Source organism: Thunnus albacares, chromosome 12, assembly GCF_914725855.1.
Source record: "Thunnus albacares chromosome 12, fThuAlb1.1, whole genome shotgun sequence".
Lineage (NCBI taxonomy): Eukaryota > Metazoa > Chordata > Actinopteri > Scombriformes > Scombridae > Thunnus > Thunnus albacares.
This window is the reverse complement of record NC_058117.1, coordinates 13,836,100-13,862,195: the sequence shown is the minus strand read 5'-3', so window position 1 is coordinate 13,862,195 and position 26,096 is coordinate 13,836,100. Positions and strand designations below refer to the sequence as shown.

Genomic DNA, 26,096 nt, shown 5'->3' with positions numbered 1-26,096 from the left:
ATTCAAGTGAAAAGCACCTCCAATGTCGTCGATGTCTCCTTAGTATGATGACATGCTGTGTGCCTCAGCACCGAAGGTGAAGTGAAAAGATTAAGTGGGTGTTTTTTTTTTTCTTTTCTTTTACTAGTTTAATGGACATACAAGGATCACAACATGGAATGAGTGAGGAGGAGTGCATTGAATGCAATTAGATGTGCATTGAAAATGAGGGGCAGTCACAGCAGGGCTGAAACTGAAGAGCACTTATGTGTATGGCGTGTCAGAGGGCACTGAGTGAATCAGTTAGAATCACTTTAGAGGTTATAAAGGAGACTTGAGATGTTGCTGGAGTAGCAGTGAAGATAAAATCGTCCTAATGTATTTGACTGGCCATTTGTTGCAGGATGATAACAACAAAAACTTAGCAAGACAAGCATAAAACAGAGAAATTTGAATATATGTATTATTTTTAAAGCATAAATTACTTCACTCCTGTTTGGGATTGTGATCAGTGTGCTCAGACTTAAGTTTTTCTCTTTTCCCTACAAGAGAAACAGTTCTGAAAAAAACATCCTAACGAGAAGATAGAAAGGGAAATAACATGATGTCCACATCTTACTGGTTCTTTTAGGTGAGATGTATATTGTTCTCCATTTACATTGTAAACATAAAGACATATATATGATGATTTTTTGATACCCACACACGTTCTCTGGATGATATATGTTGAAAGAAGCACTTAAAGTGTTTAGCAAGGCTTTGATCTCGCCATAAACTCACCCATCCGTGACCTTTTGTCGGCAGGTGCCGTGCTGTGGCCCCTTTATCTTGTCGACCTGCGGAATGCGGAGCTTTGGCCCCCAGCCGTCAGGAGGGTGTTTATCACCGTCTCTGTCAGCACAGAGAGAGAGAGAGAGAGAGAGAGAGAGAGAGAGAGAGAGAGAGAGAGAGAGAGAGAGGATGCTGCTGAACTGCGACAGCAACTCCGCGGTGGTTTTAGCCTGTGAGTCATCGCTAGAGGGTTTAACTCCTCATGTGCCGCGACGACTATCAGCGAGGGTGGTAGTGATGGTATTAACTGCTTATTGTTTACATTATTAAATGACTAAAAATGCTCTTTTGTGAGCCTTAAATGTGGAAGGAAATGCATATTTTTTGATACTTTCTGAATATATTTTAAGATTAATCTCATAAAATCGGCATCAATTTTAGTTTACATGCTCTTGAAAGGAAATATTGTGATACTTTCCCTCAGAATTAAGCTTCCACTTTAATCATTAAAAAATCCATTCATTCAAGGTGAACAGTTTAATTGTCCAAATTAATATTCAGGTCAACAGATCGCTACCTTCAGACTTTTTAAAGATCTTTGCAGTCGATATCTTTTTACAGGGCGGGTGCTGTGCGACAAGACAGTATCGAGAGCTATTTTTTGATACAGCGAGCTTCTCAGTATGCCATATCATAAACCTGAATCATTTATATGGATTTTTTAGGACCGGCTATTGCGTGTGTTGTGTGATGACGCGGTGGTCAGGTGTTGCCTCATATAACGAGGGGGAGCTGTCCAAGTGCTGAAAACAGAAGAGAACAGAGGAGATGCCATACACCTTCACTGCTGTCTGAGCTTTGTTGCCAAAGGTAAGACACGGATTTTGTTTTGTTTTTTGTTTTAGAGTTTAATCTTTAAATCAAATCGATCTGTGAATGTGTTGGATCGGGAGATAGTCGTTATTTTTTTTACATTAGCTTTTCGCAGATCTCGATACTTTATGTGCATACATGGCAGTTTTCATTGTGATGAAACGCGTTCACAAGAAAAATTACAATGTTGTTAGTGAAGTAACGAGGAAGGAAGGGTTTCTTTCTAATGAAGGTTTATGTTGTTAGTATGAAATCAGATGTTGAGGTTGCCCATAACAACGCGGGGAGTGACTCATCCAGCGATGTGAATGTGTCTCCTCGCGCAGCATCGTATCATTCAATTTGCAGAGCGTAACTCCCTGATAAGGCAAACAAACCCTGAATCAAAACATACTCGCTCATGGTTACGCTTGTTGATGTCGAGTAAGTTTTTAGACCAAAAATAATTAGAAATATAAAATTAAATCCTCGTGCATTGGTCTTATTTTTTAATTTCTTAAGTGAGGCTTCACTAACATGTTATGCTCTCTCGGTTTGCAGGTAATACATTGCCTATAATGCTGCATTTCCACCACAAGTTGCCCGCGGGGGGAGCCGTGGTCCTGCTCGCCTTCCTCCTCCATGGATGCGCCGTGCAGGCTGCGTCTCTCCCCCGCCACTACAGGCTCCGAGGCGGGGATAGTGAGGGGCAGCCGGCTGCCTACCCACCCAGCTCCGACATGATCAAAGCCCTGGAGTACATTGAAAACCTGAAGCAGCGGAACGGGGGCCGGCCTGAACCCGTGGATTACGACGAAGTGGACAAGTTCAGGGTCCTGCTTCAGCTCGCCTCGCAGCAGGACGAGGGTCCCGGGGACCGTCAGCCTTCCCCCGGCATACAGAGGCAGGACATTACCGCTGAGCAGCTGATGAAAGCCCTGCTAAAGTCTCTCCAGGATCAGGCCGGGAAAGACGCGAAAGTCATCCCCGCATCGGCGCCCAGGAACGACCGCCGCACGCACAGGCACCGCACCAAAGACACTGAAATCCCCGAGAGCGCCGCACCGGTAGACTACGGTAATTTCCCCAGACCCCACAAGAAATACCCGCTGATGTTTGAGGACGAGGAGAATACGGACGCTTCCAAACGGGCCACAGAGGACCTGGACGAGCAGTATACACCCCAGAGCCTTGCCAATTTACGCTCCATCTTTGAAGAGCTTGGGAGGATGCCCACCGCCACCGGCCAGAAGAGAGGCGTGTTCGGGGACGACGATGACGAGGATGAGGACGCCTTTAGCCTAAGAAATCCGGCCTACGAGGATGTGGCCGGAGGAGAGGAGTGGGTCCCCGTGGAGGAGAGGGAGGAGACGGAGGAGATGGTCAACGGGAGCCATGAGGAAATGGACAGGGCGCTCGGTGAGCAGGAGGAAGCTGAGAGGGAGGAAATGCAACGCCGGGCGAACCAGAACCAAGAAGACGCTGATGATGACACTAAACTGGTAGATTACTACCTGTTGAAGGTCCTCGAGATGAGCGACCAGACGCAGAAGAGGGACAAGACCGGAGAGCAAAGAAAGAGACTGATCCGCCCCTCCATTGTGGATCCTCGGACAGTGAAGGAGTTGCTGGAGCTCTCCTTGAAGCTCCACGTCCCACCACAGGACCTTATCGACATGCTGCTCACAGAGGAGCTGAGAAAGCTCCACCGCAACCCCCAAGGCTCTGCTCGCTACACGACCGGCCAGACACCCAAGATTAGGTACTTCAGCCGCAGACTGCCGCTGAAGAGCAAGCCCGCCCCCGAGGATATGGACAGAGAGGACTTTCTGGACATCATCGGCGTGGAGACTATCAGTAACGAGTACCCGGTGATGCAGAGACCCCTGAAGACTTCTCCTTCCTCAGACAGGATCCCAGTGGCGTCCAACCCTGCCGCAAATTCAGGACCAGTTAAAATCCCCCCTCCCTCCGGGCGCAGGGAGAACCTCTTTTTATCCGAGCTCAACAAGATGCCCCTGAAACGCCAGGCTGACGGCGGGGATGACGAGGATGACGACGGCGACGTGGAAGACGAGGTGACGACCTACCTGGCGGCCAAAATCCTCACAGAGTACCCCAACACCATCACCAAGAGGGACACCCAGGCGCAGCTGAAGGGACAGTTCCCATACGAGCTGTACGAGCGAGCCATGAAGGACTACTTGGGGCAAGCGGACACTGACAAAAGGCCAGTAGCCAAGAGGGAAACCGAAGTGGCCACAGAGAAAGTAAATCCCACAGAGATGCAAGGGAAAGAGGAGATCACGGCCAAGACCTCAGCTCCACAGACCGTGATTGAGGAAGAGGAGGGGCACCGTGAAAACACAGTGGCAGGGATGTAGGCTGACCCCACCTGCAAGACGCACGAAATTATGAATATAGTATTTATACTGTCTCAAAAATAATGTTTGGTGGATGTGATCTAGTTTACAAATTTCTATTATATGAACTATAGCTGGTAATATCACCCTAACGAAAAAGAATTATAGCAACCTTACAGGTCCAATACATTTTTAGGAAAATAGTCCCTACTTGCTGCAAGAACATCATAGAAATATTATGAGATTAAAGGTGCAATCCGTGTGAGACCAAAAGGGTAGGAATATTCTAAACATAGGATTTGAACCTGCTATCACTCCTAAATTGCCAATGAATATATTGACTAATGTCAAATAACACTGAAATCCAATTTAATAAAGTTTTGTGATGTTGTTAAAAGTTTGTTTACATTGATTGTGTTTGTAGACACGGCAAGAAACAGGCCTATATTTTCAATTATGATCAAATGAGTAATGGTAAAAATGCTTATTTTTCATCACTGTAAAATTCTTCATATGTGAATATACCTATAAATGACAATGTATGCTGACTGGGCCTTTAAAAACACAAGCTACAGTGATTGGTTACCATCAAGATATACTGACAGTATAAGAATATTATAGGGATATTTTGTTAGGGCAGTGTGCTGGCCTGAGAACGAGTGTTGTTGTGACTCGTGATATATTCAGGGTTAGTGGATTTATTGTTATTATTATGGATACTTATTTCCAAGTCTAAATATCAGACCGTCGCCTGCCTTCCAACCCTTTCATACTGCGAAGCTCTGTATTGTTGGCCTACCAGTGGTTGTGCTATGTATGCTCATTTTTAAACCATTTTGTACATGTTCAATAATGTGTGATGAATCACAGATGAATAAAGCATCAGCGGTATTATTTTTCTTCTTGCTGAGTTGTGTTGCCTTATTAAAAAAAATAAATAAATAAATTTAAAAAAATCACACCATACACCACAAGGTTTATAATGAGAGGAAGCAGAAGGAAAAAAGATGGTGAGAAAACACTGAATTCCATTTGGTGGAGGTGTGGTGATTTTTGATTAAATAGGAGGAGAATGGTGGTATAAAAAAAAAAAAAAAAAAAAAAAAAAAAACCCTCACTGCAGACTGTTTATCAAAATACATATTTTAATCACAAGCTCCGACATCATAAATTGCACGTTATAAAAACAGTGATATTCACACCCGCACTAGCAACAGCTCCTTGTGAAGACTAATGGCCCCAAACAGAAGCAATAGTTTATATAGATTAAAAACTGTAAGAAATTCTTCATAATCAGTCTGATTCAAAAATCTGTTGTATGCAGGTGTGAAAGCAAAGCCTATTATTGGTTCATATTGTAATTACAAAACGTGACATCTGTTACAAACATGTTTTTTAAGAATTAAATTTGTTCTTTTCAATATTCACACAAATTGCAGAGAAGCACAATTTCCCTTAAAATTAGTTCTTCATAATTTTTGGAATAAAATCATTCAATTCCAATATGTTAAGGCATGATTTAAATATGAATGAAGCAAATTTATAAACCTAAAAATCACTTCATGGTTATGCTTTTCATATCCCTGATCCTCTATTACTACTTCATTTGAATTTAATCACAGCAATTAATGTGATGAAACCCCATCCCCTCCTTCAAATGAGTGCAAGACTATGAACACATATGAGATTTACCCTCAAATGAAGTTACATTGCAGCAGTGTTTCAGGCGGAAGGCGAGCAGACATTCAATATGCCCATTTCCTCTTTTGAAAAAGTCCAGTGGAATCAAAGTAAATCCCATTTCCATGTTCAGAAACTTCTTTGACTCATGTACAGTACATCTGGTTCCTGTATTTCCCCCCAGTGTTACTTATGTCCTTTTTCCACGGGTTAAAATGCAGGTTTGCTCATATACTCCTCCATGGTCTAGGAAAAAAAAAAAGCACAAAGAGGATAAATCAGCTTCTCAGCCTCTTAAAAAAAACAGATTATCATGCAATTAATATTCACAGGCACACATCTACACATCACCTGTTATTAGGTGCTGAGAACAGCAACATACAGTGAACTAACACAAGCAGAACATCTAACCTGTCTGTCCATATTCAAGGTCATCCAAACAGCTCCACCTCATACCACTCACTGTTGTCATCCTGAAGCGATAATGGTCAAAATGAATAGGAGGCTACACTGCGCAAAATCCAACTCTAGATTCAAATGTTAGTCAGCCCTACTCAGAAGCACAGAACAACACACCCAGTGAACTACCGTACCACACACAGCCATCACAGGGAGAGTGGGAAGCATCAGCCAAACACTAAACCTACGCCGCGTTCCAGGGAAATCTGTCTCTCACTCGCAATAACGCTGGCAGAGGGAGAGAGAGATATATACACACACAGGGGTAAGAAAACAGCAGCACAAACACAAGTCTATATCTAAGAAAAAAAAAAAAAAAAAAAAAGGAGCAACAGCTAACATCCAGAAACCTATTAGCTATGAGAAAGACAAAAGGCACACCAGGGACTCAGCAGCACCGCTGTTAAATGAACTCATTATGACACCGACTACTTGTGGCGCTTGTTGGTGAATTCACACTCACAAAAATAAACTGAAACCATATTGGAGCTTGATACAGAATTCATCAAATGTGTTTCTGCTTTGCAAAATATAAAGAACCGATTTGAGACCCTCTACAATCCAAAAGTACCCCACAGCCGTAATTTAATGTCCTCCGATTCCACCAGAATCATTGTTCAATGATGTTGAACCACGCAACAGATGTTAACATGCCTCCTGTTGTGTCATGCGTGAGTGTGTGTGTGCATGAGCGTCTCACCTCCTGTAACATGTCTGAGGCTTCGATGGCGCGATTCACCATCTGTTTGGAGGTTTCCTGTATTTCCCCTCCCATTAGGAACTCATCCAGAATAAAATAGGCCTTCTCAAAGTTAAAGATTATGTCCAGCTCACACACCTGAGAGGGGGGCATGACAGTGATTATTGTAGGTGCATTTTTGGATTAAAAAGGCTGTTAAAAACAATCTCTGTAGAAAACAGCAATAACCTATTTCAATAGTAATATGTTCAGGACTTGTGCTGACATCAAATGTCAAAATTACACTTCAGTAGAGCTGCAACAATTAGTCAATTAATTGGTACATTGATTGACAGAAAATTAATCAGAAACTATTTTGATAATTAAATAATCATTTATCACTTTTTTAAAGCAAAAATAACACATATTCACTGGTTGCTGCTTCATTTTAAGCTGTGTCATTTATGATGGTAAACTCAATATCTTTGGATTTAAGCCACTGATTGGACAAAACAAGATGTTTGAAGACGTCACTTTGGGCTTCAAGAAGTTGTAACAGGCATTTTTCTGTATTTTCTGGCATTTAATTGACAAAATGATTAATCAAATAATCGAGGAAATATCCAACAGACTAATCGATAATGAAAATAATCCTTAGTTGCAGTCCTACACTTCAGACTACAGTTGATTAAAGAAGGTGAAATACATTGCCAAAGTATTTGTCCAGCAGCTCCACGTAGCGATGAATAACCTCCAGGGCTAACAGCTCATTCTCCTGGTTCTCTACACCCAAGCAGAAATACAAGCTTGCATATCTGCGGAAAACAAAGTGATGATTTTCAGCTGATGTAGAGGAGATATATGTTACATATACAGGAGATGTATCTGTGAGTAGAAAGGAGACTGGTGGTCCTGTTGCCTAAGAAACAGAGAAAATAACCCACCCACCTCTTGTAAATAATCTTAAGGTCTTTCCAGTGCAGGAAGTTACAGGAGCGTGGTTGTCTTGCCAACACCATGGTGGTCATGTCCCTGATTATCTTCTTCTTCTCACGTTCCGATATGGGTGTAAACCACTTCTGCAGACGCAGTTTCCCCTGGCGACTGAAGAGCAGCAGGAAACGCATCTAACACACACACAGACACACCGCAGGGTCAGAGTGGCAACTGTGATGCGTGGACACATAGAGTATGTCCACACAAAGTCAATCCATAGGGCATTATTAACTAGCCACCAACACACACACACACACACACACACACAAACCGAGGGTCGTTTGGGTGTTGGGCTGCTGTCACGGCTCATTAAAGAATAACTCCGCTGACTAAACACCACCAATACAAGGAAAAAAAGAAAAGTCTTGGCAGGCAGAAATGTGAAGGTCAACAAATGATTGAGGAAGGGGTGTTTGGAGTTTCCCTTCCGATTTTCAACAGAGCTGAGGAGTTGTGTTTCGGATGTTTAGAGAACGTGTTTCCTAGCTTCGGAAATAGACTTGGCTACATATCACTGTGGACATTAATTTTTCCCCCCAACTCCATCAGAACCACACTGCCACACTGTTTCCTTTGAATCTTCCTCGCATTGTTGATAATAAATGAGTTTAAGTGTTTTTTTTGTGTGGAGGTTTTCCGTGACTGAATTTAGGGTTGAAGGATGGAGGGTGTCATACATCGTAGAGATTGTAAAGCCCTCTTAGATCAATTTGTGATTTGGGGATATATAAATGAAACTGGCTTGACTTGAAAATATGTTTGCAAAAAATCTGGGGATATATTTCATTACAAGAAAGAAAGTGTTGGTCTGATTAGTTGAGTAACAAATCTATTCATATGTTCAAAAATCATCATTGCAAACTCATGTTGGGCAACAAAGCAAAGTTCAAACACTCTGCTTTGAACAATAATATGTGTCAAATATGGTTTTTCCACAAAAAAATTATAATTATCACTTTAAAATCCTTAAAACAGCATCTACTCCTTCTCCGTCACTGTAAATCCAGAATCTTTAAATATGTAACTATTGTTCATTTCAAAGGTTGAATTGATGGAAAGTGAAGTAGGAAACCATTCTCAGTGTTATGAGCACTGGAGGCTTCAAGCTTCCACATCACACTAAAGTTGTATACTGGACCAGGATTGGCTGCCAAACTACTTGTCATGTCACAAATCCTGCTCATGGGGCCATCCCTAAAAATCAGATTTTCAATGAGCACAGAGAAACTTTCACTTTTGAATGTGAAAACATCTTTCTAGTGTCAAACTCTGCACATACATCATCCTGCACAGTGAAGTTCAAACACTCAATTGTAGGAACAAGAAGAAAAAACACATTTTTGACCAGAGGAGGACTTTAAATTACAAATAAGCATGTGCAATATAATGCCCACAATACTTCCTTTTACTGTAATGGTGGAGGCATAATTTTCATATTTTGGAGATACCAGATACATAAAATATGGGACACTTGTCGAAGCCACCTGTAAGAGGATATTTTAAAATATGTCACGGCTCAGTTGCTCTAAAAAATGAAGACATACCTGTTTTTCATTGTATGGAAATTGGGAACAAAAGGATAGCAGGCACACTAGTAGGCTACAGTGACACTAGAAAAAACAGCACAACCAGTCCTTTTACAGGTATTTCCAGGTGTGTATCCCCTGTGTCAGCCCACAGGCAAATTAATATGTAAAGCATTAAACTGCCACCAGGGCAGGACTCGACGGAAAGCGACGAAACCTGTTTTACTAGGGGGACCTTACTTCCGACTGTCGCAAATAATAATAAAAAAGGGATACACACAGTTAAAAACTCACAGTAGAAACCACATTTTGGTGCTGTTAGGCAGCCTGACAAGAAAAAACAGGCTCCAGAGTAACGAGAGTGGGTTAGAGGTGTAATTTCTAGCTTTAGCTACCTCTCAGCGACGACAGGTGCGACAGGTGAACAGCCGCTAAGCTGACGTTACCTTACGCATAGAAAATAGTCACCGCACTTACCATTTTGACGCCGCGCCAAGAGCTATTAATGCTCTGAAACGATTAAAAAAAATAAGTACTTTAACCCTCACAAAGGGTCAGCAAGTCCAACTGAACACATATCCTCTCTATCCGTCGTTCACTGCAGTGTGAAAGTTGGTAAACTCCGCCCTCCTGGCCGCAAGAGGAGCGGTGCCTGCCGTACGCGTCACCACACCTCACCACAACCATCTGGATTGGTTATTGTAGATTTATATCGCAGGTATAGGATCCACCACGTGACTTGCGTGAAGCGTTTTAATGAATGAGCTGATCAAACTTTAACCTCTATCACTTGACTGTCATGAGGAGTGTGTGTATGCAGGACACACTCATCCTACATGCAGTGTACATGCAGGGTCGGTAGAGAGCAGTAAGTGCTCTCGCTCTCTTTCTCTCTCTCTCTCTCTCTCTGCCCGCTTCATGTGATAGTGACCTGTCACAGCTGGCTGACAGACTGGAAAGCTGGTGCACTTTTTTGGGATTGTTATTCATTTGATAACATGTCTATGTATCGAAATGCCGTCTGGTTTCTGAACGGAATCCATCAGTATACAAGGTCAGTCAACTATTATATCATTATGTTGGTGCTTCTCTATAGATGTATTGCTGACAGCTTTGTGCTTTTCAGTCAGTGTATATTGTTAGTTCATCTATTTTTTAAATTAGGAATGTTTAAATATAAGATTCACAGTTTGTAAAAAAAAATATATTTAATGCAATTTATTTTTTAATCAAGAGGAATAAAGGTCTGATCACTGTATGGCACACATCCCTACACAAACTGGCCTTTATGCACAATCACAATAGTGCCATTGACAGCTGATGTGTTTTGAGGATGACACTCACATCATCTGACTGTACTAGAGCTAAAATGTGGAGAAAGAAAAAAAAAAACATTGCAGCTTGACAAACTCATATCCATCTTGTGTCTTTACAAAAGTAAATCTCTCAAGTCTGAGACACACATTGATTATTTTTTAATGTGTTACCTCCAGGAAGGGATATGAAATAGCGTCTAAAGACTTTGAGCCCCAGGATCTCAATGTGTCCGTTGTGGGAAGGTCTTTTATGGTCACTGGAGCCAACAGTGGAATTGGCAGAGCGACTGCCATGGCTATAGCCAAGAAAGGTACATGTAGGAGAGGTGTGTTCTCTATCATACACTTTATATAGATAGAAAATAAAGTCTGATGCTTTGTTTCCAGGTGGGAGAGTCCACATGGTCTGCAGGAACAAAGATAAAGCTGAAGAGGCCAGGGCAGAAATTGTCAGTGAGTCGGGGAATACGGTGAGTGTGTGTTAGCCTTAAAAATCATTATTACTAAATATGAAAAAAGTGTGAAATCCCTTCATTGAATGATAAATAATCTGGTTATTCTAGGAGGTGTACGCCCATATTTTGGACCTGTCAGAGATACGCAAAGTCTGGGAGTTTGCTGAGGCCTTCAAGAAGCAGTATCCATCCTTGAATGTGTTGGTAGGTATTGATCATTAGTCTTCATCACAAAAAAAAATACATTCAAAACTTTCTTTATAAAGCAGGGGTGTTTCTTCTCTGTCATGTTTTTGCGACAGATAAACAATGCAGGGTGTATGGTGCACAAGAGAGAGGTGAACGATGAGAAGCTGGAGCAGAACTTCGCTACCAACACTATGGGTGAGACATCATCCTGATGGCCAACGAGACTCATGCTGCTGTAAATTTAAAGTCAAGGCTTAAGCTTTGTGACTTTTCTCCATCTCTTTAGGGGTGTACATCCTCACCCAAAGTCTCATACCGTTTCTACAGAAGAGCCGGGATCCCAGGGTGGTATGATCTCACACACAAACACAGTCAAATTGCTCATCTGCATCATGTGGACAGTATAATGCCACTTTTGTCAACGCTGGAGTAGCTGTTGTCTAAGCACACTGTGCCTCTTTTGCTCTCTGCCTGTGTTAGATCACTGTGTCCTCAGGAGGCATGCTGGTCCAGAAACTCCAAGTTGATGACTTGCAGTCAGAGAAGGGCTACTTTGATGGTGTCATGGTATACGCCCAGAACAAGGTAGGAGAGGAGAATGAAAGTATCTTAACAAATTTTTTTTAGCTGCAAGTCTTTGTCAAAGATTTACTTAGTAACTACTTTACATCTGTCTCACTGGGTTTGTGATGCAAAATACATTCACATTCATAGAAGGGATACTGTAGAGAGGTAAATTGTACAGCTAACAATGTGCTGTTTCTTGTCAGAGACAGCAGGTGGTGCTGACACAAGAGTGGGCCAAAGCAAACCCTGTCATTCACTTCTCTGTGATGCATCCAGGCTGGGTAGATACACTAGGTACTGACGCATAACGCACCCTAAATGGTCAATAAACTATTGATGTTGCTGCTGGTGTTTTTTTCTCTTTTGTTTGTACTTGTTTTTCTAAAAAATGCTGTTTATGATATACAAAAAAAATAAAATAAAATCACATTGTTACACAGGAGTCCCGTCCATCAAATATGGGAGATATTCTCCTGGTGGTGGTGCTATAGCAAATGTTTAGAGATTACAAATTCACTTAAAAGAAGACAAACCTCAACCAGACTTTACCAGAAAGTATGGGGCAGTCTGAGTTCACAGGCGCCACTGCAGGTGACAGTTTCACAAAATGGCGCCTAAAGTCTGGCAGTTTTAAAGTCCATCCATCTGATTTTCTTTCTTCCAAAAAACAAACAACAACAACAACAAAAAAAAAACACAAAAACTTTTGTTCACTTGAGTTGACCTGACTTAAATGTCTGTCCACCTTCTGTAAAATCAGACATGTAATTATTTTCATTTGGTTGAGTTGAAAATTCTCCAAACATGTGTGACCATGAATTCTACTAAACATCTGCCCAGCTATGAAAAAAGTATTTATCTGATCACTGTGATATTGTGAGGCAGATCATATATAAAATAATCTGATTAGGCGCAAAGGTATATTTAATGTTTACTTAAAAACTGTCATTTTGCCAAATCTTTATTGTAATCATTCTGTAACTGAAATGAATAGGTAATTAAATATAAATAATTGTTAACAAAGCAAAAACATCAAAATTAATAGAATTATTTTCATATTACTAATCCCCTTTTTTCAAAACTGTTTCTCCAATCCTCAAATTGTGATAATCATTTTTGTTGCTTTCTGTCAATTACTACTAAAATTCGACTTAAGATTCTCAGTGTAGCTTTGTCTAAACCTGATCATTCCTGAAGATTTTTAATCTTGGCTCTTCGTTTCATTTGTTTGACATTGAGTCAGTATTTGTCGGTAATATGCTACTTACCCCATCTGATGTCTCCCTGTTGGCAGCTGTTTCCACATCAATGCCTCAGTTCCACCAGATGATGGGAGAGAGGCTGCGCACTGTGGAGCAGGGAGCCGACACTGTGGTGTGGTTGGCCTTGTCCAGAGCTGCTGCCAGAACACGCAGCGGGCAGTTCTTTCAAGGTGAGCAGCATGAAAGGCTCCATCCCACAAACACACAGGGAGATGTTCTTTCCATTTTTTTCATCTTCTTAGACATCATCATCATCATCATATGGTGCATCTGATTCTGACAAATCATTTGTATTGCAGATCGTAAGCCTGTTCCTACCCACCTGCCTCTGGCTTGGACTCACAGTTCTACTAAAGAGATTCAGACTTTCATGGCTAAACTGGAGAATATGGCTGAAGCTGTTAAGCCACAACCTGACACAGAGCTCAATGGTCCCCTGGGTCCTTACAGACCTCAGGTTGTCTAAATTCTGATGTGTCATTGTCACCATTTAAGTATTTATAACAATAAAATCAATTACTGGGAAATGTGACACATTTGTCATATTTAGTCTCATGTATCTCCTAATTCTACCCATTCATATTGAAGACTGTTGTATTTTCAGGGGAGTGCACAGCTAAGTGTCACCTGTTAACTGGACTGTTTGCTCTGAAAATGTTGTGACCTATTAATGTAATACTGAGTAATTGATTTACAGTAGATAGAGTATAATTAGAACATATCAATAGAAGTTGCTCAACACATTAGTAACTTACCCATATGTTATCTAGATGATACAACAGGGTTGTGTGTTTTCTATTTGATTTGTTTTTTAAATTTCTGGCGAATGTGTCATACCTGGAATCATTATGGATCAGTGTTTGTACAGGAGCCTACAGTGATCAGATGTACAGTACATATCGCTCCCCTTGGTGTTTAGTGAAATTGTGAAAGTTCATTTTATGCACTACAGCTGCTCAACCTGCTATAAATCACCAATGAAGTTGTTAGATATTTACATGTAACGGTAATTATAATGGAGCATTAAAAGCCCAGTCTAGTAGACGCAATTTGAAAAATCTCCGTCAGCTCAAATGAGAGTTTCTGAATCCTGACAATTTGGGCTTGAAGCATACTTTTGTTTTAATGCAATAAAGACGACATTTTAACAAGAGTGTTGCCAGATCTCTGGGAGTCAGAATTCAGTTTTTTGGACACCTGGACATGATAGACATGCCTGTGTTCTCACGCCAACTGCAATGTGAAAATCACAATGAATATTTGCAGATTAATGCAGAAGAGGAGCAAAGTATTTCTGTGAAAAACTACAGAGCATCAATAGTCATTATTTTTATTTTTGTTTTGTAACAATCCACATTTGTTGTTTTTAATAATTTTATTATTTTTATACAGTATTGAAACAAAAAAAATAATGTGGTGCATTCACATTTTTCCCAAGGGATTCTTTGCAAGTTTGATCTCTACAAGGGTAAAACAGTGAAAAGCTTGAAGCTGGATCCATCCATGTTAAAACTCACAGGGAATAGGAAGACTGGGCCTGATTTGAAAATCATCTACAAGATTTGATGGATTTTTTTTTTTTTCTGCGCCGATATTTTATTCCCGATTTAAGTGTGTTTACTGTGTTTTTGTAAGGAACGACGAATCAGGTTCCCAGCATTTTGTCTTTTAAAGAAACTTCCAGTCCATGCGAAACAACAGTCCAAAGAAAACAAACAAATCCCATTCCCCCCCCATCCAGTCTCTTCCTCCTCTCCACCACAGGTCTCTCTATGCAACGTAGGTGTACACTTTACGGTCCTCTGGTGTCCTCGCCAAGTATTCTCTTTCTATTAGTCCTTCTATACGCTTTTTGATTACCACAGGACTGGGAAGAAAACGAGCCCGGAGCTGCTGAGTCACCTGAGGACACAAAGTCACAACATGTAAGAAAAGATGTATCAAAACCCCAAGATTCCCCTTTATTACATTTCATTGCAGCGTTACAATAGGTTTAAGAACCGGAGAGGACAAAAAGTTGTTGTATCAAAACTTAAGTCTTTAACAGACTTAATTTTGTATAGTCACGTGGGCTCCTTACCTCCGCCACCAGGACATTGTGCTGCATCTTCTTCCTCGACTTCATGATTCGGACAATGGCTGCCTCAATCTCATGCTTCCTGTCATCATCCACTTTCTGCCGCGTCTCTTTCCTTTCAGGGTCTGATTCCCCTTGTTTAGCAGCAACTGGGAAAAGTAAGACAGGGAAAAAAGATGAGGAAGAGGAGGAGATAAGGTAGAGAAAGTGGAATAGTCCCATCCATCTGCCCTATAGTCTCCACACAGTGAGCTGGAAGAAGATGATGAAGCTGAAACATGATGTTGGGTAATCTGTGTGTGTGTGTATCTGTTAGAAATGAAACATATTTGACAAAGGTTATAGTCTCACTGTGTGTCATACACAAACTTAACACACCTGTCTGTATTTTGACTCTGTGCAGTTTGGAAGTAAACTGATCATTGACTGTAAACACATGGCCGTTCTCAATCTCCTTGGATTTTGGCTCCTTGGTGAGAACTCTCTGTGTGGGTTTCCCACAGGCCAAAGACTGCAACGCTCGCACCAGCTCCCGCTCAGGAATATCTGTCTCCTGCTGGATCTCCTGTAAACAGGGACAGAATAGGAGAGAAGGTTTTAAAAAGGTGGACACGGGAGCTGAGGACAAAAAGATATACTGGAAGAACCGAGATTTATGAAGCCAGGTTAGGAAGTGCTGCACTGTGCACTCACCTCAAAAGTGCACTTTTCTCTGTTGTTGAAGAGCATGAGGATGGTCATCTGGAAGGTGGAGACTTGCAGTATGTGCTTACGGGTGTTAGAGCCCGTCACCTGGGCGCCTCCCACACCCACTTCTGAACCATCCTCCTGCAAACAAAAGTAGAAGGGAGGATAAACGCACACATTTTGACGCTGCCTTGAAGAATACAAGTCATTTAAAAGTGGCATACCTTTTTAACAGCCCCATAGAAAGTTGCATTTAGGTCTGCCCCACCCATGTGGTGCTGCAATGTGAGCTGTCTACCACTGTGTTTGGCGAGATAAAACCTGTGAAAGAAAAGCAGGGACTTAGTTCCTCAGAAACCCTTAAAGACCAACACTGATTCTCCCAATGAAGAGTATAAATTTAAGATTACCTCCTAAAGACTTCAAAGGCGTGTCTGGGAGCAGGGGGGATGGTGCATTTGGGAGTTGCCGACTGTGTAGGCCAGTAACCAGTAGTGAGGACTCTTACTGTGAGGTCCACACCACTTAGAGATGCCTGAAAAAGACACAGTCAAGTGATGTAGTGATAAACAGGCTTTTAACTGCATCAGAAATCATTACCAATTTAGATGCAACTGTTCAGTTAGTCTGTATATTAAAATGACCTGTTAACCAATTTAGAAGTGATATTAACTTCCAATTCTGTTTCAAATGTTCCCTTCTCATCATGTACTTAGGATTCTTGTTTTGTTTTCAGATAGGGTGTCTTACCGATGTGGACTGTATATGCTGCCTGAACTCATCCATGGTAGTGTTGGAGATGCTCATGTCTCTAAACATCCCTTCCAGTTTTGAGGTGAACTGACAGCCACATTCTGTCTGCAGAGAAGAAAGACAGAGAACAAGTTCAATCACTGGCAGACATTCATACAGGGCGAAAACAGGGCAACATGAGCAGAGCGGGAGATATAATGAGGAAAAAGTAAGAGGGACGTGCATTCACATCTGTATCTTAAACCTTTCTCATTGTTTTACCTTGAGCTTAGAAATCATGTTCTTCTCTGAGTCATCTGAGACACTCTTGTTGCTGAGCAGCCTGCGGCCCAGATGCTGCTTGTAGTACCTTTCAAACACATCTTTCTCCTGCATGAACCTGAACAGCACCATCGCCTTGTCCAGGATCGACTCCACCTCCTGTTCTGTCAACTGATCAAAGAAATCAGGGAGAAAAATACAATGAGACAATGTATAGTTAATAAATGTAATGTGCCTGCAAAAAAATGTCTATTATTATAGATGTGCTCATTTGGTAAAGCAATTTTTCTACACTTTCTAAGCGGCTACATACCCCTTTGACTCCCTTCTTGAGCTTATCATCTATGAAGAGCGATAGGTACTCTGGTGAGCGGGAGTTGAGGTTGAGAAAATACTCAAAGTCTCCAGCTATGGTTTGTTTGAACAATCTGTCATTGTTGAAGGACTCCAGGAGGAAACGATCAAATCGTGTCTTCAGGTCCAGCAGGCCCTGGTGAGAATAAATAAACATTTGATAAAATATTTAACAGTCAAGAAAAGAAAAAAAAAACAAAACACGATTCTCTTGTATTTACAATTTTAAGCAGGGTTCCCCAAGTGTTAAAGTATGGAGAAATTAAGGGTTTTTTGGACTCATTGTTGAACCAGCATACCTGGATATAGTCGACAGGGTTCTTGCCCTCTCCTTCTTCTGACACAAGCGCCTTTCCCTGCTCTCTCAAGTAAGAGCTCATACACTCACACATAGTTTTCAGGCCATTTGGCACACGACTGAACAGCTTGTACATGCATGCCAGGTCTGAGAGAGAGATATGGAAAAAGGATTGAGAAACAAGTAGAAATCCCCTGCTTTCAATTGCTTGATTTCTTCTCATATCATACCCAGAATAAAATGCAGAGAAACATCTATGAGGTCATGCGTTTACCTTCTGTCTTGCCATTCTTCAGCATATGGACAAGACCAGAGTTCTCCATCTCTACAATAGTCTTCATGTGTTTAGATATGAGCTCCCTTTCCACCACCTTGACAATGGGCTCCTCTGTCGACTTGTCCAGGCAGTGCATTACTCGCTCAATCTCCTCATTGATTCTGGCCTCTACCTTCTTAATGTAGACACTGGCACTGTTTTCTGCTAGGAACTTTTGGCTCTCCATCTAAAAGAAACAGATAGTGTGGGTTGTTTCATTTGAAAAACTGATGGGGATTATACAAAACACAGAGACACTAAGAACCTAGCACAGACTCACCTGGAAGAATTCAGCTGACATATCTAAGAAAGGGCCCTCGAAGTCCTCCTCATATACAGACCTGCCATCCAGGCCAAGAATCATCAGCATCTGGCAAGCGTTTCTGATTGCCCCCCTACAAAGAACAGTAACAAAAAAGTAGTTTCAATATTGATATTTTTGTAAAAATGTACTTCCTAATAAATTAACAAAACAAAGAATCATTTGATTGCAGATATATTTAAAACATATTGAAACAAATTTTAGGACCTTGTTGCATTTAAAATAATTTTATTTCTACCAGTGTAACCAGTAGTATTGTATAAAAAAGATGAAAGCCAGACAGTAAATCATAATGCTGTTAACATAAATGTCTTCTCAGTAGATTAAGAGGGCGTGATGAGGGAACAAGTTTGGTAATGGCAGCTGTTAAAAAGGCCAATGAATGCATTTTCACTGGTAAGATGCTTTTAAAAAAAGAATTTATGTAGTATATAGACACACTTCTGAATCTGCGACTGAATCCAGCTACATTATTCATCTTAATGCAGTACATCAAAGAAATCTATTGACCAGATCAGAATAATAGATATCAAAATCTCTACGTCACCAAATTTTTGTAGTTTTCCCAAATATCCAGTAAACTAGCACAATCTGCACTAGAGCCATTACGTGGCTGAATTTACTGTGACCAACATTACTTCGCTCTTCTTGTGTGTAACTGGCTCCACTGATCAACCAGTAAACTAGCCTAAATCAATGTCGTACTGCTCCAGACTATCAATCAGTGAAGTAGTACTTCATACCTGTCTACAACCTCTCCCTTCCTCTCACGTGCAATCATGTCCAGTAACGTCTGCCGTAAGTGGTCTCGAATGCAGCCGTAGCGCACCACCTGGTCCCTGAATATGATGAGGCCGAGGTTGTACACATTCTCCACATTGTTTTGCTGAACATAGACCCGGTCCTGGATACAAAAGACAGAGAACAGAGAGAAAATTACATTAGTTGTTGTAGTGTGGAAAGAATGAATGCATGCATATTGACACCTTTAAGACACTTCATAAGCACAGGTGCAACTACTGTATATTCAAGAGTATACAGTTTCTGTAATAAGTATTCATTCCCCTTGGATATGTCATGTATTCAAGTATGTGCTTTAAGTATTTTTAATTTTGATCAGTATCAAAAAATGAATTACATCCACTGTGATTCAATGTGGTGCAAAAATAAAATGTCCAGTGGGGGAGTGAATCCTATTAATAGAGCTGCATATGTCAGCAAAGCTTTCAGTCTACAATGTACCAACCCACTGACAAGTTGAAGCGTTTTCAGAAAGTAATTAGATACTGATGAAATACTAACTATGCTGCTCAATAACGAGACGTGCCATCACCACCGCTAGTCCAAATCAACAAATCTTAGCTTGTGCCAAATTACAGAAATTGTTTGGATATCATGTGGGATATTTATGTGACTTGAATCATCTGGGTTTTTTTTCCACATTTGTGTAATGAAAGCCAATAGCTTGCCTGAAATGAACACTTATTTTTAGTCTTTATAGTGCCTGTTTCATGAACTTGTGGGGTTTGGCTTTCTTATGCCTTTCCTTTTGTCCTCACTTTGGGGGCATTAGAGAAGTAATTGAGTAAATGAGTTTGCATTTATTAGATTAGATACACATACACACACATATACATATATATATATATATATATATATATATTTTAGATACCTATATATTAGATACCTATATATTAGTCACCAGCAGGTAACTGGTACAAATGTAAGAAAACAAACAAAAAAACAACAACAACCATGCTCCTGATAGGACTGAAGTGAATGAATATCATGAATATTTACAATAACCCTACCTTACCTAGACAAATCGATGATATTGACTGAGAGAGACAGTTACTTCCCAACAGGGTAAATACACCTGGTGAGAACAGCAAAGTCACACTTGCTGGTTGTCTGATTCTCCTCTAGAGGTCAGCAGGCAGATAACAACAGCAGCAGCCTGCCCTCATTGCATAGACGTGGTGAGTCTGCAGTAGTTTAACAACAGAAAGCCAACTGTCCGGGGTAAAGGCAGGACAGGAAAAAGGAGAGTATGATACAAAAGAACCCCAGGAGAGATGTGTAGTCCCTGTAATGCCAGCTCCATTGTTTAGCCTAATTTGTGTGTTTGTGTGTTTGTGTGTGTGTGTGTTTCTCAAGCGCTGACTCACTCAAAGACAACACAACAGACAGTTTGGACTTGCTGCAGGCTGAAGTAAAATCAACTAGTCCTGCCAGTTATCCAGCAAAACAAATAAATACAGCAACAGAGGCTCTTTTCTTAGGCCCACAAATAAAGCAGCACCTTACAATCAAAGTCCAGAATAGTATGTAGGTGAAGGTTGGACAGAGTTGGACACAAAAGGCCATTTCTTCAAAAGCACAAATCACTCATGACAAGGAACAAGCACTGTAATCCACTTGCAGAGGCAATGGAGCCCATGTGATAAATGTAAAACTACTGGTTATACAAAAATGAAATGAAAGTCACCACAATTTCATGTTGGTTAAGATATTTGTAAATAATCTACAACTACAGTATAATTCAGTTACCCAAAATGAGTATGACAAAAGGCACAGTCTACCTACCATGTACATGAGGATGTCTCTGATCATAACCATGGCAGTTTGATGGTCATTCCAGGCCTGGTTCAGTGTTTGCAGAAAGTTATTATTTAGAGAGTTTAGGACGTCTTCCCGTACCTGAAATTAGAAACATATTGATAATGTTGCTTTGCTGTTAACTGTTTTACACACAAGTGAGTAATTTTACATTCTAATCCAGAAGTGACCATAACTTGAAGAACGGAAATCTAAAACAAAGTGCTAAAACAGTACTTATTTACTTTTTCTTTTGTTGACAATGTAAAAACTACTATTAAGCATTCTGTCAATGATTTAACAAACAACAGATGCATTGATGAGGGATAAGTTTCTTTACTTTGTTGATGAGGTGCTCTGTGACGACTTCCCTCAGGCCCGTGTAGAGCTTCTCCCCATGCTTGTGGAGCACCATCGTGTAGGCGTTCCTGTACAGCTCCTCAAAGCTTAGCCCACTGTTGTTCTTCCTCTGGATCTCCTGGATGGCATTCTTTAGAAGGTCCCAGATGTTGTTCACATACTTCTCATCCATTGTCATCTAGAAAAGGGTAGAAAGATGAAAGTGTGTTCACTTGCAAAATTATTTTACTCTGTTATTTCTAGATGGCATAAATAGACAATGACAGTGATGTCAAGCCAAAGAATTTTTTTTGTAATACAATTTAACAGGCCAGTAATACTTGCAAGAAAGATCCATATGCTTAATTCAGGTCTAATATAAGCTGTAAATTGTTAATGAATGTTAGTGCTGCAGCTGTCTTGGACCGTGTCCACCCTAAAGCAAACATTTGAAAACATCTTTTTCAATCACTTTCAACCTTTGATCCACAGTAAACAAGCAATATCCACCTTGTAGAGTTGACTGTTTGTAAGCACTTATGTTTGATTGACAACCATCACAAAATTGAGGGTGTTTAAGTGTAGTAGCAATGTTAAAACTTCAACTTTATGTTACTTAAAACTCTCTCTGTGATCGTTCATTTCATATACAGCCAATCATACAATACAAGTGATGCTTGTGTTATTGGGTCTGCTATCAGACAACTGTGCAAGCAAAAAATAACACACGGCAATAAAGTGAAGCTATGATCACATTTTTATATCTCAACAGCAACAGACAGATATTACTTCTATCAATTCAGCCAATCATGTGGCAGAGATGGAGCCATAACAAGCCAATCAGGTCGCAGGAAGAAAGTTAAGATACAGCCATGCATAGTGTTCAGTTGGGTGTGCTTTTGTTCTGCTTGCTGGAGTCAGAGAAAGAGGAGACTGTTAGCATCAAGCATCGGCCAAGAAGGACATCACAGCAAGACTATTGACTGTTTATACAAAAGGTTAAGCAATTTCGGCAGTGTGGTGCTATGTACTTTGTAGGTTGTGTCAAAGAGCTGTGTAACAGGTAACCAAACATCATGGCAACAAACAACTGTCTTGTTCTGAGTGTCCATTACAAGGGATTGAAAAATGCAATTAAAGTAAAACAAGACAGCAGAGTCTTTGGATGTTTATATCTCTCACAAACTATCGTTTCCCTGCTTTACAGAGAATGGACAGAAAGTAGAGAAGCAGCCATTGAAGTGTATCAAACTTCTCTACCACCTATGATGTGTTCAACTTTCTGACTCAAAATAATATACTTATAATCACAGTTAAGCTTTCAGTATCTCCAATTGTGACCCATGAGACAAATGTATGACTGAAATTATTATTTTTGTCATGATATATTGTGATTTCTGCTACATCCACATTAAATATAGCTTCTACGTCAATGTCATTATAAAATTCAGTGTTTCACGGATCATCTACTTTCATTCAGTCATAGCAGACTGCCTTCTCAGGTTTTGGCCTCATGATACCTTACCTACCACCAGTGAGGTGTACAGATGTTAAATTTAGGGAAAAGCGAGCAAAAAGAGAAGTATCATAGTCAGGAGAGAAGAGTTGGATCGGTGAAAAGTAACTCTGGCTTGAGAGTTAACCAAACTAAATTACTGTTTCACATTTTCAAATGTAAGGTCACTCAGGGTTTTCAAATCACAGGATGAGAATGTCTCAATAACTATTACAAACACGGGAGCTGGAATAGGATCAATTGTTCAAAATCAATTAAATTGTCCATTATAGTGACCAAGACCACATGGTCGAGGCTACAATGTGAATTAACGGTCTGGTCTTGCTCTTGTGTGTAAGCTCAACATTTGAGAAAGGATTAACTGATCACTCACTCATCTGCTCACTGACTCACTCAGCCACACACCCACTCATGAACCTGAATATCCAACTGAGGAAACAAGTATTTGCATATGTTTTACACTAACTAACCTAAACGGGGAATGGAGGGATGTTGCAAGAACTAGGTACGCAAGACTGCATATCCCAAAACCTTAGAACTGTGTGTTTTACAAAGATAAACTGAGTGTGTGGATATGAAGGTACTAGTCAGCCCAGTGTTCAGTGGATGTTGATGAAATCGTCGTGTGACAGTAGTAATAGTAGTAGGTAGCTGGATTCACAACAACATTGCTCAGGTTATATTAGGAATGTTTACAATAACTCAACGTTACTCTCATGTTAGTCTGAACTTGCGTTAACTCTCGAGCAAGCACTAACATATCATGTTAATTGCCATTTTTTATAGTTTGCCATCTTTAAAGGTCTAAAGCCAAAGCGTACGACGATGCAATACCAACAGCCAAAACAGCCTGCCGTTACCATAGCGTAACGATACTTGCTTACTGACTGCAACTACCATCAAGTCGGCTAACATTATCAGGCCTGCTAAATAGCTAACGCTAGATGCTATTTGCTAGTCTCTCACTGTGGAAGTTTCCTTACAAATGCTAACATTAGCTAATGTCAAACGACGGTGGCATTTTCAAACCATGACGCTAGCTAACGTTAAATAAACTGAACTGATAACACAGCTAACACAGTGCGGGTAATTTGTCCAGCTAACAGCAGTTTTCATTTGACAATGACATGTTTTTCTCGTATGACCAGCTGGCTAGCAGGCACTTGCCTAGCATATTGAGCTGTCATCCACGGTACTCGAGTCTCACAGTTGGCGTCTGAGCGCTCACAGAGCCGGTAAATACTTACGGGAAAGGCTCGTATCCTCATCTTGGTGTCCTTCTTGGTGCCGCCTTTGAGGTTGGACATGATTAGTTAGAACGACTATCGCTTCTAAGTTAACTTAAAGACTACATGAAAGGCGGCTGCTAGTTTGCTTGCTACGCCAGGAAAGCGGCAGGGAAACTCTGTGACCTCCCCTTTGGGAATTAGGTCGGTCTGCGTGTCTGTTATGTTGTTGTCACTCGCTCTCCTCTCTCAGTGTTTTCTTGCTAATGTTAGCTTGTATGCAGTGATGGCGGTCGGCTGTACTCCTCTCACTCACTGCGCAACGCCGAAATCTCGCGAGAGTGAATTGACCACAGTGACAGGTGCATTCCACAGGTTGATAATAACCGCTCATATCACAGGGGTTACGTGGGCATTACATTTGATGTTTAACTCAATTTCGACGTAAAAGCTGTAAGTAGCGTTATTTACGAACGTAACAACTACTGTAGAGAAAAAATAGCTGGTTGAACTTAAAAACTGTTGACAAAAAAGCACCAAGGACAGAAAAAAAGACTTTATTCGATGACTGATAGGCTAATGTTACACTATTTTTGCTAACTTTCACAATAGAGGGTAGCTACTTTTTAAAGAAAAAACATAACTTACACGACCACTCCGTTGTGTCAGTGATAGATACAGTCAAATGTATTCATATATATATACAGTATCAGATAAATTCAGTTTGACCATCCTTATTCTCATCTTTGCTGTTTTCCAGTCCACCGCTCACTGTGATGGCCCAAATGCGAATTCCGATGACTGACCAACGGCTGGAAGACTGAATATCTTCTCACTGTCATGACGACGCTCTCTGAATGATAGAAAGAAGAAACACAACCCATACGTGAGACCACTGTCTTAACTCCTATTAAAAGAAGACACTACATAAGATTTAATGACATCATTCATTTCAAAGCAAAACCTCCAAATGAATATGGACTTAGAGCACAATAAAGGCACAAAAAACAAGAATTACTACGGACACATTTTACAGCCTAATGTGTATATTTTAGGGCTAATTAAACTTTTTTTTCTGCTAAGATAGGTGAAAGACTTGACTGTATTATTTATCAACAGTGGTAGAAGTACTCAAATCCCTTACTTAAGAAAAATTACAAATACAGCAATGTAAAAATACTCAATTACAAGTAAAAGTCCTCCATGAAAAATCCAACTTCAGTAAAAGTACATAAGTATCAGCAGCAAAATGTACTTAAAATATTAAAGTAAAAGTACTATTTTTGGTCCATCTGACTGATAGATTATTATATATGACATCATTAAATTATTAATACTGAAGCATCAGCGTGTAAGCAGCATGTTACTGTTGTAGCTGCTGGAGGTGGAGCTAGTTTGAACTACTCTATATAAAGTTAGCTGGTTCAGTCAAGTGGTTCCCAACCCAGGGGTCAGGCCCCTCTGAAGGGTCACCAGATAAATCTGAGGGGTTGTGAGATGATTAATAGGAAATGAGAGAAGAAAAAGTTCTGATACACAAATCTGTTTTCAGTTTTTGGAATTTTTCTCTAATCTTTGATTTTTGGTGAAATATTGGATCATTTGAACATTAATTGAGAGGAAAACATGAGAAGTTTAGAGGGAAAAGTCACGATTTGGTGGAACTATTAATAAGTTATATGTCCATAATGTGACCATGACCACACACTGCTTTTTGCAAGATGTCAAAAGACAAAAAGGTTTGAAACCACCACTTTAATCTTTAACAATGTGTTGTATTTTAAAAGTAGTACTAGTGGAGTAGAAAATACAATATTTCCTCTGAAATGTAGTGGAGTGGAAGTATAAAGTAGCATAAAATAGTAAAACAGTACCTCAAAATTATACTTAAGTATAGTACTTGAGTAAATGTACTTAGTTACTTTCCACCACTGTTTATCAATACAAAAAAGGTATACAAGTCTACTTCTGCATTCTGGTGTCATGATGGGAACTGTTGCAGTTTTTCGAAAAACAGCTCCAGCTCTCCTCCTCAGGCCCAAGTTTTCCAGCTCCAGCTTTCTGATTTCCATCCGCATTGCGCTGATCACCTGGATGAGCTTCTGTTCGCTGTCCATGGTGCTGACTGCAGACACTTTCACCCTTTCTACATCTTTCTCATTGGCATTCAACCCACCACATGACCCCTTCTGACCTGTAAATACACAGTGTATCCCCACACTTACGTCCCTTATCATTTAAAGCTGATTTAAAAG

General features: G+C 40.5%; 4 protein-coding genes across 9 annotated transcripts; 2 read left to right on the top strand and 2 right to left on the bottom strand.

Annotated features, from left to right (window-relative positions):
• Positions 1–1,481: 1,481 nt before the first annotated feature.
• Positions 1,482–4,865, top strand: scg2b (secretogranin II b). Its single transcript, XM_044367044.1, has 2 exons — positions 1,482–1,620; positions 2,164–4,865. Exon 2 carries the CDS (start codon positions 2,181–2,183, stop codon positions 3,984–3,986), a length of 1,806 nt encoding a protein of 601 aa, XP_044222979.1. The 5' UTR covers positions 1,482–1,620; positions 2,164–2,180; the 3' UTR covers positions 3,987–4,865.
• Positions 4,866–5,092: 227 nt separating this feature from the next.
• Positions 5,093–9,921, bottom strand: ap1s3b (adaptor related protein complex 1 subunit sigma 3b). Of its 5 annotated transcripts, none has more exons than XM_044367465.1 (6): positions 9,783–9,921; positions 7,732–7,910; positions 7,490–7,598; positions 6,805–6,942; positions 6,057–6,118; positions 5,093–5,891 (listed from the first exon to the last, which is right to left on the bottom strand). In XM_044367465.1, exons 1-5 carry the CDS (start codon positions 9,783–9,785, stop codon positions 6,077–6,079), a joined length of 471 nt encoding a protein of 156 aa, XP_044223400.1. In that variant the 5' UTR covers positions 9,786–9,921; the 3' UTR covers positions 5,093–5,891; positions 6,057–6,076. The 5 variants fall into 5 exon arrangements, 3 of the variants coding, with proteins under 3 accessions (XP_044223400.1, XP_044223401.1, XP_044223402.1); XR_006406383.1 differs by lacking the exon at positions 5,093–5,891 and adding an exon at positions 6,222–6,332 and having other exon boundaries at positions 9,783–9,920; XR_006406382.1 differs by lacking the exon at positions 5,093–5,891 and adding an exon at positions 6,239–6,332 and having other exon boundaries at positions 9,783–9,920.
• Positions 9,922–10,056: 135 nt separating this feature from the next.
• On the top strand, positions 10,057–14,627 carry LOC122993351 (dehydrogenase/reductase SDR family member 12-like). Its single transcript, XM_044367464.1, has 10 exons — positions 10,057–10,359; positions 10,799–10,932; positions 11,009–11,091; positions 11,185–11,280; positions 11,379–11,460; positions 11,552–11,613; positions 11,746–11,850; positions 12,036–12,126; positions 13,127–13,264; positions 13,394–14,627. Exons 1-10 carry the CDS (start codon positions 10,304–10,306, stop codon positions 13,558–13,560), a joined length of 1,014 nt encoding a protein of 337 aa, XP_044223399.1. The 5' UTR covers positions 10,057–10,303; the 3' UTR covers positions 13,561–14,627.
• Positions 14,628–14,636: 9 nt separating this feature from the next.
• Positions 14,637–24,586, bottom strand: LOC122993348 (cullin-3-like). 2 transcript variants are annotated; one of them, XM_044367435.1, is made up of 16 exons: positions 24,490–24,586; positions 21,101–21,298; positions 20,749–20,862; positions 18,906–19,066; positions 18,121–18,235; positions 17,799–18,027; positions 17,526–17,671; positions 17,186–17,362; positions 16,873–17,043; positions 16,609–16,716; positions 16,269–16,393; positions 16,083–16,179; positions 15,865–15,999; positions 15,550–15,736; positions 15,175–15,320; positions 14,637–14,996 (listed from the first exon to the last, which is right to left on the bottom strand). In XM_044367435.1, the coding sequence occupies exons 2-16, from the start codon at positions 21,296–21,298 to the stop codon at positions 14,865–14,867; spliced, it is 2,241 nt and encodes a 746-aa protein (XP_044223370.1). In that variant the 5' UTR covers positions 24,490–24,586; the 3' UTR covers positions 14,637–14,864. The 2 variants fall into 2 exon arrangements, with proteins under 2 accessions (XP_044223370.1, XP_044223369.1); XM_044367434.1 differs by lacking the exon at positions 24,490–24,586 and adding an exon at positions 23,863–24,168.
• Between the last annotated feature and the right edge of the window lie 1,510 nt (positions 24,587–26,096).